This window comes from Euprymna scolopes, chromosome 27 (assembly GCF_053919585.1).
Source record: "Euprymna scolopes isolate OS-2025 chromosome 27, ASM5391958v1, whole genome shotgun sequence".
Taxonomy (NCBI): domain Eukaryota; kingdom Metazoa; phylum Mollusca; class Cephalopoda; order Sepiida; family Sepiolidae; genus Euprymna; species Euprymna scolopes.
The window spans coordinates 79,892,367-79,908,884 of NC_136508.1; the positions used below are offsets into that span (position 1 = coordinate 79,892,367).

Consider the following 16,518-nt stretch of genomic DNA (forward strand, 5'->3'; position numbering starts at 1 on the left):
GTTTATTATTAAAAATAAATATTAATATTTAAAATAATATAATGTGTTTATTATTACAAATAAATATTAATATTAAAATAAAATGTGTTTATTAATAAAAATAAATATTAAGGAAGGTCAACAGGTGGAGGAAAAATAGTCAATGCAGGTCATACCACCTGACCAGCTAAAATCGCCTTTTTATATAAGGCAGACAGTCAGACTATTTGCCTTGAGGGCGGGCTAAGCCCTCCTACCCCCCCCCAAAGCTGAGAGCTGGGGAAACTTCTCTCAGAAGGGGTATGGGAGGACAGGGAGACCTTCCCTCTTTCAACTAAGAGATAGATATCCTTTTGTATGGTTGATTGACCCCCCCCCCCTGTCGGTTCCGCTTACTCCATTCGGAAAGAGATCAACCTTACACACAAAAAAAAAAAAAAATATGGGGACAGGGAAGCCTTCCCGGGCCCCCTTTCTGGGAGGAGAAGTTTCCTGGCTCCTACCTTTTTGGGAGTGCTCAGCCCGCCCTCCAGTCAACCACAATATTTGAAGAATAAAGATATTTTTGTTTTTGTGTTTTAGGTGGTGAAGGTGATCTGGGGAGTGTTTTTTTTTTTTTCACAAAAAAGGTACTTTTTACGAATGGGTATCCAAGAAAATTACAGTATTTTGTCAGAAATTAAGGTTTTCATTGACCACTCTCAATACTATCAGAAATGAACAAAGTTAATTAAACAGTCTACACAATATAAACTAACTGTTTTGTTGGCTTTTTATTCTAACTCCAAACTAACCCATAACTACATTTTTCTTTTATTTTGCAAATTTGATTTCCTTTAGTTTATATTGTGTAGCTGAATCAGAAATTGATTTATCTTTTGTCATTTGTAGTTAACATGCTATCAGCGCAATTACTACAGTGTACTCACACATGATCTACCAAAATAAAAACACTTCAGATAAAGTCTTAAATAGAATTCAGTTCCTTACATGACATCTGATGAAGTCAGTACAAACGTTACAAACTAATACTTGAAAAACAATTTGACATTTACTGTACTACAATATCACATTTGTATAGAAGTAGAAATCTGGATACCTATTCTGATACCTAATAAAAGAAAGGACACTCTTTGGGGCGGATTTTGATGATAACAAGTCACTAATAAGAAATTATAATAAACATTGAAATAATTTAAGAATTTTACCAAAATAAAATTGCATGGTAATCACCCAATTTCTGCCACAAAATTTTAATTGGCAAAACTCATAAGCATAAAATATATATTTTCTAATTTCATCTCTTTTTTTTTACATAATCTGGGTTGATGTTTTCCTAAATATTCAAATCACTATATTTTGCTGCTTAATATTAAATACAGCAAATGAGTTATTTTTACGCATCAAACAATTACATTTTCTCATTCATCCAAACTAATCACTGAACATCAATTTCATATTTTCTTCACTAAAATATTACTGTGCTTGATGTCATCAAGTAGAGCGGATCATTTTTTTTTCATTTGTTCACACATTTTTCCAATTTATATATATTTTGTCTAAGATTCCTAGCCTATGTCATTGCATACCAATCTGTTTATTAAAAGTTAAGGTTCACTGTAAACACATACGTTACACCAAAATAAAAACGCTTCAGATAATGTCTTGATATTCAATTAAGTTTCTCACATGACATCTTATGAAGTTAGTAGAAATGTTACAGACTTTTGAATCTCAAACACTTTCAATACTGTGCACTGATATTTTCTTTTTTGGAATATAAGCACATTCATGATTTTTTTTACAAACGCCAACAAATGTCACATTTTGTAGCAATGTACTGAAACAATTATAAAAATAGGTATCTAGGAAAAGGCCACTACATATGTTATAAATTCCAAATTTCCACAACCTGGCAAATACTGGTACACGCTAGCAAATTTAGATTTGCAATTACAGAATATGATTCTAATTTTTTCCTTTGCTCTTTATTCTAACACTACACTAAGTTTACTGTTTTATTTCGCTACAGTTGATATTGTGTAGAACAATAAGAAAATCATAGTGAACAATGCATTCAACAAAATTACACACACATTTCTAGATACCTATATCTAATAAGTTCAAAAGAAAGGACACACTTAGGGAGGTATTTTGGTGGTCAAGTCACTAAATAGAGATTAGCTGGTTTCCCGGCATAGCCCAGGATGTAATAAAGATTGACTGAAATACATGTTCTAGCTGGTTTCTAGGCGTTGCCAGGGATGTAATATAGACACATTATGTTGTATATTACCTGTTCTCTTCTCCCTAAGGTAAAACAATTTCATATACATGCTGTAAATTACCTACGCTAGGGATAAAACATGAACAATACCAGTCCTAGGGTAGATAAAACAAATAATACATAGAGATGAAAGATTCCTCTCCCCTAAGAATAAAACATATATTCAATATCTGCTTTTGTTTTTTTCATTGTTTATACGGTCCCGAGCAACGCCGGGTAGCCCTGCTAGTCATCTATATATATAAATCCCAAATGTCTGTGAGTTTGTATGTTTGTATGTAACGCTAAAACTTTTGAAACACACAACCAGACTTGATAAATTTGGTATCATATCGAAGCCCCGTGTCCCGGATGACAAATATCGAAATTTCACGTCAAACGGACGAGGAGAAAGGGGTAAACGTATCAGTTATCTCCAAGGGGGTCCCAAAAAAAACTGTCATTGTAATGCTTTTTATTACGTAATTCTTGAATGATCCAATGTAATTAATACGTAAAAAAAAAAAAGCTTAGTCATGTCACGTGACGTGACGTCAACGTCCACTAATGGCGAACAATTGTTAATAAAAAAATCTTTCTCCGATACTTTTGCATTTTTCTCTTCGGCTCAGTTATATCTTTTTTTTTACTTTATGCCAATGTTTCCATCGTTATTACCTGGTTAAAAATATTATTTATACAAGAGTTTTAACGAAAAATGTCAGGAAAAAATGTACGGGAATAAAAAAATTCACCTTTCAAAATATTAGACGATTATAAAAATATCGTAATATTTATGTAATGTAAAATAATTAGCCATTTTGTATATTACCACGTGACCTCATACCTCTTAAGATGGAAGGGGGGGGGAGTAAAACCAACACCGTCTCTCTCTCTCACACTTACTCTCTCTCTCTCTCTCTCTCTCTCTCACTTTCTCTATCACCCTCTTTCTATTTTTCTATTCGTTTAAAAACACTTAGTCATGTCACGTGACGTGACGTCAACGTTCAGTGTGCACCGGTTTGGTTACTATGGAAACACTTAATTTTTGTGCTGCTTCGAAAAGGAACAAAATTCAACATACACCGCTTCCTCTTCCCTCCCTCTCTCTCTCTCTCTCACACACACACACACACTTTCTTCGGTGTGTTTTTGATGTTACGTACGTATTTTTTATATTTTTATCTCAGTAATTTTTATTATATTTAATAGCATTTTCTTTTTTTTTTTTCATGGGAAATTATTTTTCTATTCGTTTTAAGAAAATGCTATTAAAAAATAAAAATGCGATAAATTCTGGCAACAGTTATTTATTTATGCTATTCGCAGCCGGCCGGAAGAAACGCGCTTAGACATTTTGTAAACATTGTTTTTAAAAAATAAAAAATAATACTTCTATTATGTTTTAAACGACTGTAATAGTTTATTTTGGAAGTATATTTCATAAGGAAAATAAACAACCCACTTTAAAAACAGAAATTACGAGTTTTATATATTTTATTCGCAGTTTTTTTTTGGTGGGTAGTCCAGTGTAACAGTTTGTTGAAAAAGTGTAGAATTCAATTAAAAAAACAACACCGTCTTTTTTTTTTTTTTTAAATAAAACTAAAAACTTTATTTTTAAAATTTCGATGTTTGACAAACAGTCCATTATGTCTGTAACAGTTTGTTGAAAAAAGTGTAGAATTCAATTAAAAAAACAACACCGTCTTTTTTTTTTTTTTTAAATAAAACTAATTTTAAAATTTCGATGTTCGAAAAAGAGTCCATAAAGAATAAAACAGTTATTAAATACAAAAAAAAGTCCATTAATTTGAACTTAAAGCCTGTTTGAATAAAACTTATATAAAAAAAAACCGTCACTTCCGGCAAATGGCTATGTAAACAACTGGTGGCATTTTTCGAATACATCGGTAAACACTGTATGTTTTTCGAGCTGAATAAATATGTTACAGTGATTAAAAACACAAAAAATATATCCAGTTGGATAGAAAAGTAACTTATCTTGCCTTTCCTAACATTTATTTGTTATATATTTGTCTTTTGACCGTCCACTAATGGCGAGTCTTTTTTTTTTTTTAAATAAAACTAATTTTAAAATTTCGATGTTAGAAAAACAGTCCATCACATGTCAATATAAAAATTCTCTTTTTGTTTGATAAAAAGAATAAACAGTTAATAGATACAACAAAAAAGTCCATTAAGTTCAACAAACTAAACTCTTTTATTTATAATAAAACTCTTCGACAGTTTAAATGCTTTCAAAATCCTATGTAAGTATATCGTTTTTACTGTACACAGATTCGAAAAAGTTGTCATCAAACAAATATATGACAGAGTTGAATAAATATGTTACATTGATTAAAAACACTTCTTATTAGCATTTTCTTTTTATATGACAACGTTAATGTTCATGAATCTCTCTTTTAATCATTTTTATCGACTATCAGCCAAATAACCGGGGTCTAAAATTTGGGAAATTATTTTTCTATTCATTTAAAGAATATGCTATTAAAAAAGAAAAAGTCGATAAAAGTTAGACATAAACAGTAAAAAAATAGAAGATATTATTATTAAATAACAATAATTATTAAAAATAAATATTAACATTTACAATAATAAAATGAGTTAGTATTAAAAATAATTATTAAAATAAAAATGAGTTTATTATTAAAAATACATATTAATATTCAAATAAAATTGTTTTTATTATTAAAAATAAATATTAATATTTAAAGTAGAATAAAATGTGTTTATTATTATAAATAAATATTAATATTTAAAATAATATGTGTTTATTATTAAAAATAAATATTAATATTTAAAATAATATAATGTGTTTATTATTACAAATAAATATTAATATTAAAATAAAATGTGTTTATTATTAAAAATAAATATTAAGGAAGGTCAACAGGTGGAGGAAAAATAGTCAATGCAGGTCATACCACCTGACCAGCTAAAATCGCCTTTTTATATAAGGCAGACAGTCAGACTATTTGCCTTGAGGGCGGGCTAAGCCCTCCTACCCCCCCCCCCCAAAGCTGAGAGCTGGGGAAACTTCTCTCAGAAGGGGTATGGGAGGACAGGGAGACCTTCCCTCTTTCAACTAAGAGATAGATATCCTTTTGTATGGTTGATTGACCCCCCCCCCTGTCGGTTCCGCTTACTCCATTCAGAAAGAGATCAACCTTACATAAAAAAAAAAAAAATATGGGGACAGGGAAGCCTTCCCGGGCCCCCTTTCTGGGAGGAGAAGTTCCCCGGCTCCTACCTTTTTGGGAGTGCTCAGCCCGCCCTCCAGTCAACAACAATATTTGAAGAATAAAGATATTTTTGTTTTTGTGTTTTAGGTGGTGAAGGTGATCTGGGGAGTGTTTTTTTTTTCACAAAAAAGGTACTTTTTACGAATGGGTATCCAAGAAAATTACAGTATTTTGTCAGAAATTAAGGTTTACATTGACCACTCTCAATACTATCAGAAATGAAAAAAGTTAATTAAACAGTCTACACAATATAAACTAACTGTTTTGTTGGCTTTTTATTCTAACTCCAAACTAACCCATAACTACATTTTTCTTTTATTTTGCAAATTTGATTTCCTTTAGTTTATATTGTGTAGCTGAATCAGAAATTGATTTATCTTTTGTCACCAAAATAAAATTACTTGGTAATCACCCAATTTCTGCCACAAAATTTTAATTGGCAAAACTCATAAGCATAAAATATATATTTTCTAATTTCATCTTTTTTTTTTTACATAATCTGGTTTGATGTTTTCCTAAATATTCAAATCACTATATTTTGCTGCTTAATATTAAATACAGCAAATGAGTTATTTTTATGCATCAAACAATTACATTTTCTCATTCATCCAAACTAATCACTGAACATCAATTTCATATTTTCTTCACTAAAATATTACTATGCTTGATGTCATCAAGTAGAGCGGATCATTTTTTTTTACATTTGTTTACACATTTTTTACAAATGTTTTTGAGAGTCCATACAAAGTTATAAGTGTTCAACATTTTTTTTCATTTGAATATATTTTGTCTAAGATTCTTAGCCTATGTCATTGCATACCAATTTGTTTCTTGAAAGTTAAGTTCACTGTAAAAACATCTGATACACCAAAATCCCTGATACCTGTTTCTTATAAGCGCCAAATAACTATCACTATTTCGATTTGTGTTTCATGAGAACAATTCAATATTGATACATTATAAGAAACATTTCCAGTGCTTTTCTCTTTTTAGCAATAGTTGGTTGATAATTAGAGGACACAACTAACCCTATACTATGCTTTACTTTGTTTTGTATATATATTTTGTATTGTGTGGAATTAACAAAGATTCATATGCAGGAATCTGTTGATACATTCCAAGAATCCCAATGCGACCAACAAACTTGAAAGATTACAATTTCTTTTTACTATGACCAATAAGAAAGCTCAAGGACTAAGTTGTTGGACTCATCCTGATCACCATTTTAAATTATTGTTAACAGTAAGTTTAACATTTTAAGTACAGAATAATATTCCTTTTGATATTTATAAATTACTATTTTCTGTGACAGATGTTACTTTTTCAATATTGATTGTACCCTCTTTTGTGTTTTTAAATTTTGCATAAAATAATATTAAGCACACCATACCAAGACCACTATTTGAGCATCTAATAAACTGCCTACCAAGACCAATGTTTTCAAGTGACAATGGAGAGTATTCATGTTATGTTTCACATTTTTATGTTTTGAAATATTTTGCTGCTTAATATCAAATTCAGCAGATGTTTACTTTGTTTTGTGTATATACTTTATATTAGGTAGAATAAACAAAACTTAATTTCGCTACCATCATTATTTGTAGTGACATGCACTGTTAACATAAATAAAATCAATGGTGACAATCCCTGATACCTGTTTCGTATAAGCACCAAATAACTATGATAATGTGTTATTGTTGATACATTATAATAAACATTTCCATTGACTGGTCGTTTGCTTAGCTTAGGTTTACATCATTTTTTCACAATGTTTCTCTACTTGCTTTCAGCATGAGAGCAGATCATATTCTGCACATGTTTCATGCATATCACAAAAACTTATAATATTTGATCAACATTTGACTAACAATTTTACAAAAAAGACCTACCACCTTAAGGGGGGTAAAGGTAAGGCTCCCCACATAACCATAAAAGAAAGCCGCCCCCCCATACAGTGGGAAAGAGCTCCCTTCCCATTCTGGGGCAGAGAAGGGGCAAGGAAAACTCTTAAACATAAATGGTCAACGGAGGGTATACACCCTGGGAAACTAAAAGTCTATATGGAATCTGCATAAATTAAAATATCCTGTTTAAGCGTATTGTATGACAGGGAGGGAAGGTCAACAGGTGGAAGAAAAATGGTCTAGGCAGAGCATACCGCCTGACAAGCTAAAATCGCCTTTTTATATACGGCAGACAATCAGACTCTGATTGCCTGGACGGCGGGCTGAGCAATGAATGTGGAAGCCGGGGAACTTCTCTCTGAAGGAGGATGGGAGGCCCAGGGAGCCTTCGGTCTCCTCCTAAGAGAGGGATATCCTCTTACTCCCTTTGGAAAGAGATCAACCTTACACAAAACAAAAAATATGGGAAGAGAAGCCTTCCCGGGCCCCCCCCCTCCCCCTTCTGGGAGGAGAAGTTCCCTGGCTCCAACCTTTTTTTTGGGGGGGGGGGCCTAAGCCTGTCCTCCAGGCAACCAAATGAAAAAGAAATTTACCCATCCCACCTTTGTAGGAAGTGTGCTCAGCCCACCTTCTGAGCCACTGTGAAAGTTTCCTTCCACCAAAAGGGAAGGGAACGAGGAAGGAAAAGTCTCTGAGAATCTTCATGCAATTTCTTTGACAAAGAAACTGTTTTCACTTGATTCCACACAAAATTTTTATTGCTTTTTCATCTATTGTCTTATATTAGGATTTCTTTAAGCATGTTATTTTATTTAAGAGTACTAAATAGCTTTTCAGTTTCTTGAGACTCTTTCAACTGTCTGGATTCTGCAGCAACGTTGTGGAGTGATATGTAAAACATAAATTGGTACTATATAACAATAGGTATGTAGAATTCTAACTCGCCAGTGTTGATCGTTTCAATTATTTACAAATTCACCAGGTCCTAGATATGACCATAAACTGTATCCAAACATGGGGCTTTGTGAAGTGTGAAGCCACCATTTAATTGCTATTAATTATTATTACTGTTAAAAACTCAAGAAATATCCGAAAATATGTCAACCTTACAAAAAAGAACTACCACCTTAAGTGGAGTAGAGGTAAGGCTCCCCCACATAACCATAAAAGAAAGCCGCCCCCCCCCCTACAGGGGGAAAGAGCTCCCCTCCCATTCCAGGGTAGGGAAGGAGTAAGGAAAACTCTTAAACATAAATGGTCAACGAAGGGTATACACCCTGGGAAGCTAAAAGAGCCTTTTTATACAGCTCATCTGATGGCAAAACTTAAAAAGATAAAGAGATCAATAGCTATAGCCAGCCGGTCTCATGAACACAGGTTTACACTCCATCCAAGTTCAGTTGAGGCCTCTATTTCCTCCGTGCGAATAAGGTCCTGACCCCTCCCCAAGTGCGGGGAGTTTGCCCGACTCCAATCCGGGCACACTTAACAAGAAAACTACCCCCTCCCTAATGCAGGAGAGAGAATGCTCACTGCTTGATCTCCTTCTTTGGTTGGATGACTGCCACCTCCCCATAGCGAGGGGTAAAAAAAAAAAGCAAATCACCCCTTCAGCCCTTCCCTGCATAGCACGGCTCCCTCCTTCAGGGAGGGAAGGTCAATAGGTGGAGGAAAAATAGTCAACGCAGGGCATACCGCCTGAGAAGCTAAAATCGCCTTTTTATATACGGCAGACAGTCAGACTCTATTTGCCTTGAGGGCGGGCTAAGCCCCTCCCCCAAATTTGAGAGCCGGAGAAACTTCTCCTCTCAGAAGCTGGAGGGGAGGCCAGGGAGCCTTCCCTCTTTCAACTAAGAGACGGATATATATGTATCTTTCTTTTCTTTGCTTATTTCTTGGTACTAAGGATTTCTGTATGCATGTTATTTTATTTAAGAGTACTAAATAGCTTTTCAGTTTCTTGAGACTCTTTCACCTGTCTGGATTCTGCAGCAACGTTGTGGAGTGATATGTAAAACATAAATTGGTACTTTATAACAATAGGTATGTAGAATTCTAACTCGCCAGTGTTGATCGCTTCGATTATTTACAAATTCACCAGGTCCTGGATATGACCATAAACTGTATCCAAACGTGGGGCTTTGTGAAGTGTGAAGCCACCATTTAATTGCTATTGCTACCAGGTCCACTCTGATCTAGAGTGGTAGTACCTGTTAGGGTCCCAATTATGAGTTAAATAGAAACCAACATTAAATAAACAAATATATTCAAGGAAAAAAATGTCACTGGATTTGGCATGAAATAACCTGATATAGTGTTGATATGTCATAAAACAAAATGAACCAACAAATTCACCAATCGACACATTATCAACAAATGTATCTTTCTTTTCCTTTTTCTATGCTTATTTCTTGGTTCTAAGCTTATCATTAACAAACCCTGACATTTCTTTTACTTTGTTTTGTGTATATATTTTATTTTGTGTAGAATTAAAAAAAAAAAAAAAAAAAATTACATTTCGCTACCACATTTGCAGCGAAATGTTAGCATAAATAAAATCACTGGTGACAACCCATGATGTTTTTTCTAATGAACACCAATTAACCAACACGCTTTCCATTGGTTTTTCATAACAATTTAATATTGATAAATTATAATAAACATTTCCATTACTTTTCTCTTTTTATCAATAAATATACTTGGTTGATAATTAGAGGACACAATGTTTATTGTAATAAAACTTGTGATCTATAACATCCAATTCTAACAATTAAACTTTCCTTTCTCAATTGAAACAAACAACATACCCCACACTATGTTCCTAAAAATGAGGATTTTACTATTGCGTTTACATAATTTTTTAGCTATGTTTCTCTTACTTTCAGCATGAGAAAATATAATTTTCTACATGTGTTTCATGCATAACACACAAACGTATATGTGACCAACATTTTACCTCTGATATTTTTCCAAAAACACCAAATAACATTCACGCTTTCCATTGGTTTTTCATAATAACAATTTAATATTTATAATTTATAATAAACATGTCCATTCATTTTCTCTTTTTATCAATAAATATGCTTGGTTGATAATTAGAGGACTAAAATCAGATTTGTAAAAATTTCATTTTTTTTTTTTTCACTCTGAGAATTTTCTTTTTATTTCTTTGACAAACTATTTTTTTCAATTGACTTCAGCACATGATTGTTATTGCTTCTTCCCCTTTTGTCTTATATTTTTTTTCTTCATGCCAAAGATTTTATATATCAAATTTTTTCTCATTTCTTACATTTTATTTCTTTAATTCATAGTCCGCCAATATAGTATTAGTTTCAATTCCATTGAACACAATGTTTTATATAGTAAACATCAGCATATTTCACTTTTCAAGTATTTTTTTATTTTATTTCAAATACTATGTTTTATTTCATTTTGTTGACACTCATTTACCTCTCTGGGGTGCTACAAGGAACATGTAGAGTGATATATCAAACATGAATTGGTACTTTATAACAATAGGTATCTAGCATTTTCAGATAGCAATGTGGATAGTTTTCAACATGTATACACTTAAAATCTCATAATATAAAGAAATGTATCTTTTTTTTTCTTTTCCTTTGCTTATTTCTCTAACCTAAACATATCATTAACTAACCATAAACTTTGTTTTAGTTTTATATATCTATTTTATATTGAAGAATACACAAAAATCAATTTCACTACCACATTTACAATGTTAGCATACACAAAAATCACTGGTTACAATCATTGATAGCTGTTTCTTATAAGCACCAAATATCTATCACAATTTCGAATTGTTTTTCATGATAACAATTCAATATTGATACATTATAAGAAACATTTCCGTTGCTTTTCTCTTTTTATAAATACAAATAATATTAAGCACACCATACCAAGCCCACTGTTTCAGCATCTAATAAACTGCCTACCAAGATCAATGTTTTCAAGTGACAATGGAGAGTATTCATGTTATGTTTCACATTTTTATGTTTTGATATATTTTGCTGCTTAATATCAAATTCAGCAGATGAGTTCTTTCTTATGCATCAAACAATTACATTTTCTGATATTCATTCAAGCTAATTACTGAAAATCAATTACATATTTTCTTTACTAAAATAATACTGTGCTTGATTTCATCAAGTGGTGCAGATCTGTTTTTACACTAACAATGTGCACATTTTTTGAAGAATAAAGTTATTTTTTGTTTTTATTTTTAAGGTGGTGAAGGTGATCCGGGGAGTGTTTTTTTTTTTTTTTTTTTTTTTTTTTTTTTTTTTTTTTCAAAAAAGGTACTTTTTACGAATGGGTATCCAAGAAACGTTCAGTATTTTGTCATAAATTAAGATTTTCTTTGACCACTATCAATACTATCAGAAATGAACAATCTACACAATACAAACTAACGGTTTTGTTGCCTTTTTATTATAACTCCAAACTAACCCATAACTACATTTTTCTTTTATTTTGCAAATTTGATTTCCTTTAGTTTATATTGTGTAGCTGAATCAGAAATTGATTGAACTTTTGTCATTTGTAGTTAACATGCTTTCAGCGCAATTACTACAGTGTAATCACACATGATCTACCAAAATAAAAACACTTCAGATAAAGTCTTAAATAGAATTCAGTTCCTTACATGACATCTGATGAAGTCAGTAGAAACATTACAAACTAATACTTGAAAAACAATTTGACATTTACTGTACTACAATAACACATTTGTAAAGAAGTAGAAATCTGGATACCTATTCTGATACCTAATAAAAGAAAGGACACTCTTTGGGGCGGATTTTGATGATAACAAGTCACTAATTAGACATTATAATAAACATTCAAATAATTTAAGAATTTTACCAAAATAAAATTACGTGGTAATCACCCAATTTCTGCCACAAAATTCTGATTGGCAAAACTCATAAACATAAAATATATATTTTCTAATTTCATCTTTTTTACTTTTTACATAATCTGATTTGATGTTTTCCTAAAGATTCAAATCACTGTATTTTGCTGCTTAATATCAAATGCAGCAGATGAGTTCTTTTTTATGCATTAAACAATTACATTTTCTCATATTCATCCAAACTGAAAATCATTATTTTCATATTTTCTTCATTAAAATATCACTGTGCTTGATGTCATCAAGTGGAGCGGATCATTTTCTTTCTTTTTTTTTTTTCTTTTTTTTTTTTCATTTGTTTACACATTTTTTACAAATGTTTTTGAGAGTCCATACAATGTTATAAGTGTTCAACATTTTTTTTTTCATTTGAATATATTTTGCCTAAGATTCTTAGCCTATATCATTGCATACCAATTTGTTTCTTGAAAGTTAAGTTCACTGTAAAAACATCTGATACACCAAAATCCCTGATACCTGTTTCTTATAAGCGCCAAATAACTATCACTATTTCGATTTGTGTTTCATGAGAACAATTCAATATTGATACATTATAAGAAACATTTCCAGTGCTTTTCTCTTTTTAGCAATACATATAGTTGGTTGCTAATCAGAGGACTTAACTAACCCTATAATTTGCTTTACTTTGTTTTGTATATATATTTTGTATTGTGTGGAATTAACAAAAATTCATATGCAGAAATCTGTTGATTCATTCCAAGAATCCCAATGCGACCAACAAACTTGAAAGATTACAATTTCTTTTTACTATGACCAATAAGAAAACTCAAAAACTAAGTTGTTGGACTCATCCTGATCACCATTTTACAGTATTGTTAACAGTAAGTTTAACATTTTAAGTACAGAACAATATTATGTTTTGATTTTTACAAATTACTATTTTCTGTGACAGATGTTACTTTTTCAATATTGATTGTACGCTCTTTTGTGTTTTTACATTTTGCATAAAATAATATTAAGCACACAATACCAAGCCCACTATTTCAGCATCTAATAAACTTCCTACCAAGACCAATGTTTTCAAGTGACAATGGAGAGTATTCATGTTGTTTCACATTTTTATGTTTTTAAATATTTTGCTGCTTAATATCAAATTCAGACCCCTATTTCCTCCGTGCGATTAAGGTCCTATTTGCCTTGAGGGCGGGCTAAGCCCTCTTTCCCCCCCCCCAAAGTTGAGAGCCAGGGAAACTTCTCCTCTCAGAAGCGGGAGGGGAGGCCAGGGAGCCTTCCCTCTTTCAACTAAGAGACGGATATCCTTTTGTATGGTTGATCTCCTCCCCCCCGTCTCTGTCGGTTCCGCTTACTCCCTTCGGAAAGAGATCAAGCTTACACAAAACAAAAAAAAATATGTGGAGAGGAAAGCCTTTCTGGGAGGAGAAGTTCATCATGATCACGGATCGACATTCTTTATTGATGCCCCAGGTGGAACTGGCAAAACTTTCCTGTTAAATCTGCTCCTTGCAAAAGTTCGTCTCACAAACAATATTGCCCTTGCAGTGGCATCCAGTGGAATTGCAGCAACACTTTTGGATGGTGGTAGAACTGCTCACTCTATGTTTTCTCTCCCATTGGACCTTACTAGACAGGAAAAACCATTGTGTAATATTAAAAAAGATTCAGCAAAGGCTAAACTACTGCAAAACTGTAAATTAATAATCTGGGATGAAGCAACAATGAGTCACAAAAAAGCTATGGAAGCAGTAGATTCTACACTACAGGACCTAAAAGATAACACACAAATAATGGGTGGAGTGACTTTGGTTTTTGCTGGTGATTTCAGACAAACCCTTCCAATTGTTCCTCGAGGAACCAGAGCTGATCAAATGAATGCATGTCTCAAAAACTCCTATTTATGGCATCATATTAAAACAATGAGTTTAACACTAAACATGCGAGTACATTTACATGCTGATGATGCTGTTGGTGACTTTGCCATTAAACTTTTGCAAGTGGGTAATGGACTTCTGGACAAGGACTCCTATAACCAGATTCAGTTGCCTTTTACAACAATTCAAACAGAAGAGGAATTTATAATGAGAGTTTTTCCAGATCTTCATAATTTGCATACGGATATCAATTGGCTAAGTAGCCGTGCAATTTTAGCAGCAAAGAATGAATCTGTAAATGAAATAAATAGCAGGTTGTTGAATAGATTACCTGGAGAAATCATATTATACAATTCAGTTGATACAATCTGTTCACAGGACGAAGTAACAAATTATCCGACTGAGTTTCTTAATAGTCTTGAACCACCAGGAACGCCTCCACATAGTCTGTTTCTAAAACTTGGAGCACCAATAATGTTACTTCGCAATCTTGATCCACCAAAACTCTGCAATGGCACAAGGCTCACCATAAAGAATATGATGCCTCATGTACTGGAAGCAACAATTATGTCAGGTAAGTATGCAGGAGTACACTGCTTCATTCCCAGAATCCCAATGAGACCACAAGAATTGCCATTTGAGTTTGAAAGGCTGCAATTTCCTGTCAAGCTAAGTTTTGCAATGACAATAAACAAATCACAAGGACAGTCACTAAAAGTTGTTGGGCTCAACCTGTCAAAACCAGTATTTTCTCATGGACAGCTATATGTTGGCCTATCAAGAGTTGGACACCCTGATGGACTCTTCATTCTGGCACCAGATAAAATAACCAAAAATATTGTATATTCTGAAGCATTAAGATGAAGCATAAATATATAAACATGATTACGAAACTTTTCCCTGAAGCAAAAAATATATAAACAACATGATTACGAAACTTTTCCCTGAAGGAAAAATATATAAAGATGATTACGAAACTTTGCCCAGAAGGAAAAGAATGCGAAATGTGCCATGGAAAAACCCTTTGCGTTACATACATGTGCGAGGGAGTCTTAAAGCTAACTGTACAAAGCAAGGTATACCACCATCCTCCTTCAGATTGGATTGGACAAAAATGAATCGAACCCACAAACTAAAGTTTAAAAATCTGGTACAGTATCCATCATGCCATGGCAATGAATACATTGGACAAGATTAATTTAATGTTAAAAACTCAAGAAATATCTGAAAGTATGTCAAACTTACAAAAAAGAACTACCACCTAAAGTGGAGTAGAGGTAAGGCTCCCCCACATAACCAAAAAAGAAAGCCCCCCCCCCGCCCTACAGGAGACAGGAGCTCCCCTACCATTCTGGGGCAGGGAAGGAGCAAGGAAAACTCTTAAACATAAATTGTCAACGAAGGGTATACACCCTTGGGAGCTAGAAGAGTCTTTTTATACGCATCAACACACAGCGAAACTTAAAAAGATAAAGAGATCAATAGCTATAGCCAGCTGGTCTCATAAACACAGGTGTACACTACACCGAAATTCACTTCAGGTCTGCATTTCCTCCATGCGAATAAGGTCCTGATTCCCCCCCAAGTGCAGGAAAGTTGCCCAACTCCCCTCTGGGTACACTTAAAAAGAAAACTACCCCCTCCCTAAGGCAGGAGAGAGAAGGCTCCCTGCCCCATCTCCTTCGTTGGTCGGATGACTGTCACCTCCCTAGAGCGAGGGATAAAAAAAAAAAGCAAATCACCCCTTCAGTCCTTCCCTAATCTGAGTAGCACGGCTCCCTCCTTCAGGGAGGGAAGGTCAACAGGTGGAGGAAAAATAGTCAACGCAGGGCATACCGCCTGACAAGCTAAAATCGTATTTTTATATACGGCAGACAGTAAGACTATTTGCCTTGGGGGCGGGCTAAGCACTCCCTCACCCCCAAAGTGGGAGCCGGGGAAACTTCTCCTCTCAGAAGCGGGAGAGGAGGCCAGGGAACCTTCTTTTTCCCCTAAAAGAGGGATATCCTTTTGTATGGTTGGTCTCCCCCCCCCCCTGTTGGTACCGCTTACTCCCTCCGGAAAGAGATCAACCTTACACAAAAACAAAAAAAAAAAATATGGGTAGAGGGAAGCCTTCCAGAGCCCCCTTCTGGGAGAAGTTCCCCGGCTCCCACCTTTTGGGGAGTGCGCAGCCTGCACTCCAGTCAACCAAATAAATAAAAAATTTACCCATCCCACCTTTGTGGGGAGAGTGCTCAGTCCACCTTCTGAGCCACCATAAAACAAAAGGTTCCTTCCACCAGAAGGGAAGGGAAGTAGAAAGAAAAAATATTTAAAAATA

At 33.6% G+C, this 16,518-nt stretch overlaps 1 protein-coding gene across 1 annotated transcript; it reads left to right on the forward strand.

Annotated features, from left to right (window-relative positions):
• Nucleotides 1-456: 456 nt before the first annotated feature.
• LOC145248939 (ATP-dependent DNA helicase Pif1-like) lies at nt 457-16,015 on the forward strand. Its single transcript, XM_080110734.1, has 2 exons — nt 457-3,410; nt 5,602-16,015. Exon 2 carries the CDS (start codon nt 13,632-13,634, stop codon nt 15,057-15,059), a length of 1,428 nt encoding a protein of 475 aa, XP_079966860.1. The 5' UTR covers nt 457-3,410; nt 5,602-13,631; the 3' UTR covers nt 15,060-16,015.
• Nucleotides 16,016-16,518: the final 503 nt, after the last annotated feature.

Coding starts and splice junctions, on each gene's coding strand:
- LOC145248939 (XM_080110734.1), top strand. CDS start 13,632: ATGGTTGATCTCCTCCCCCCCGTCTCTGTCGGTTCCGCTTACTCCCTT.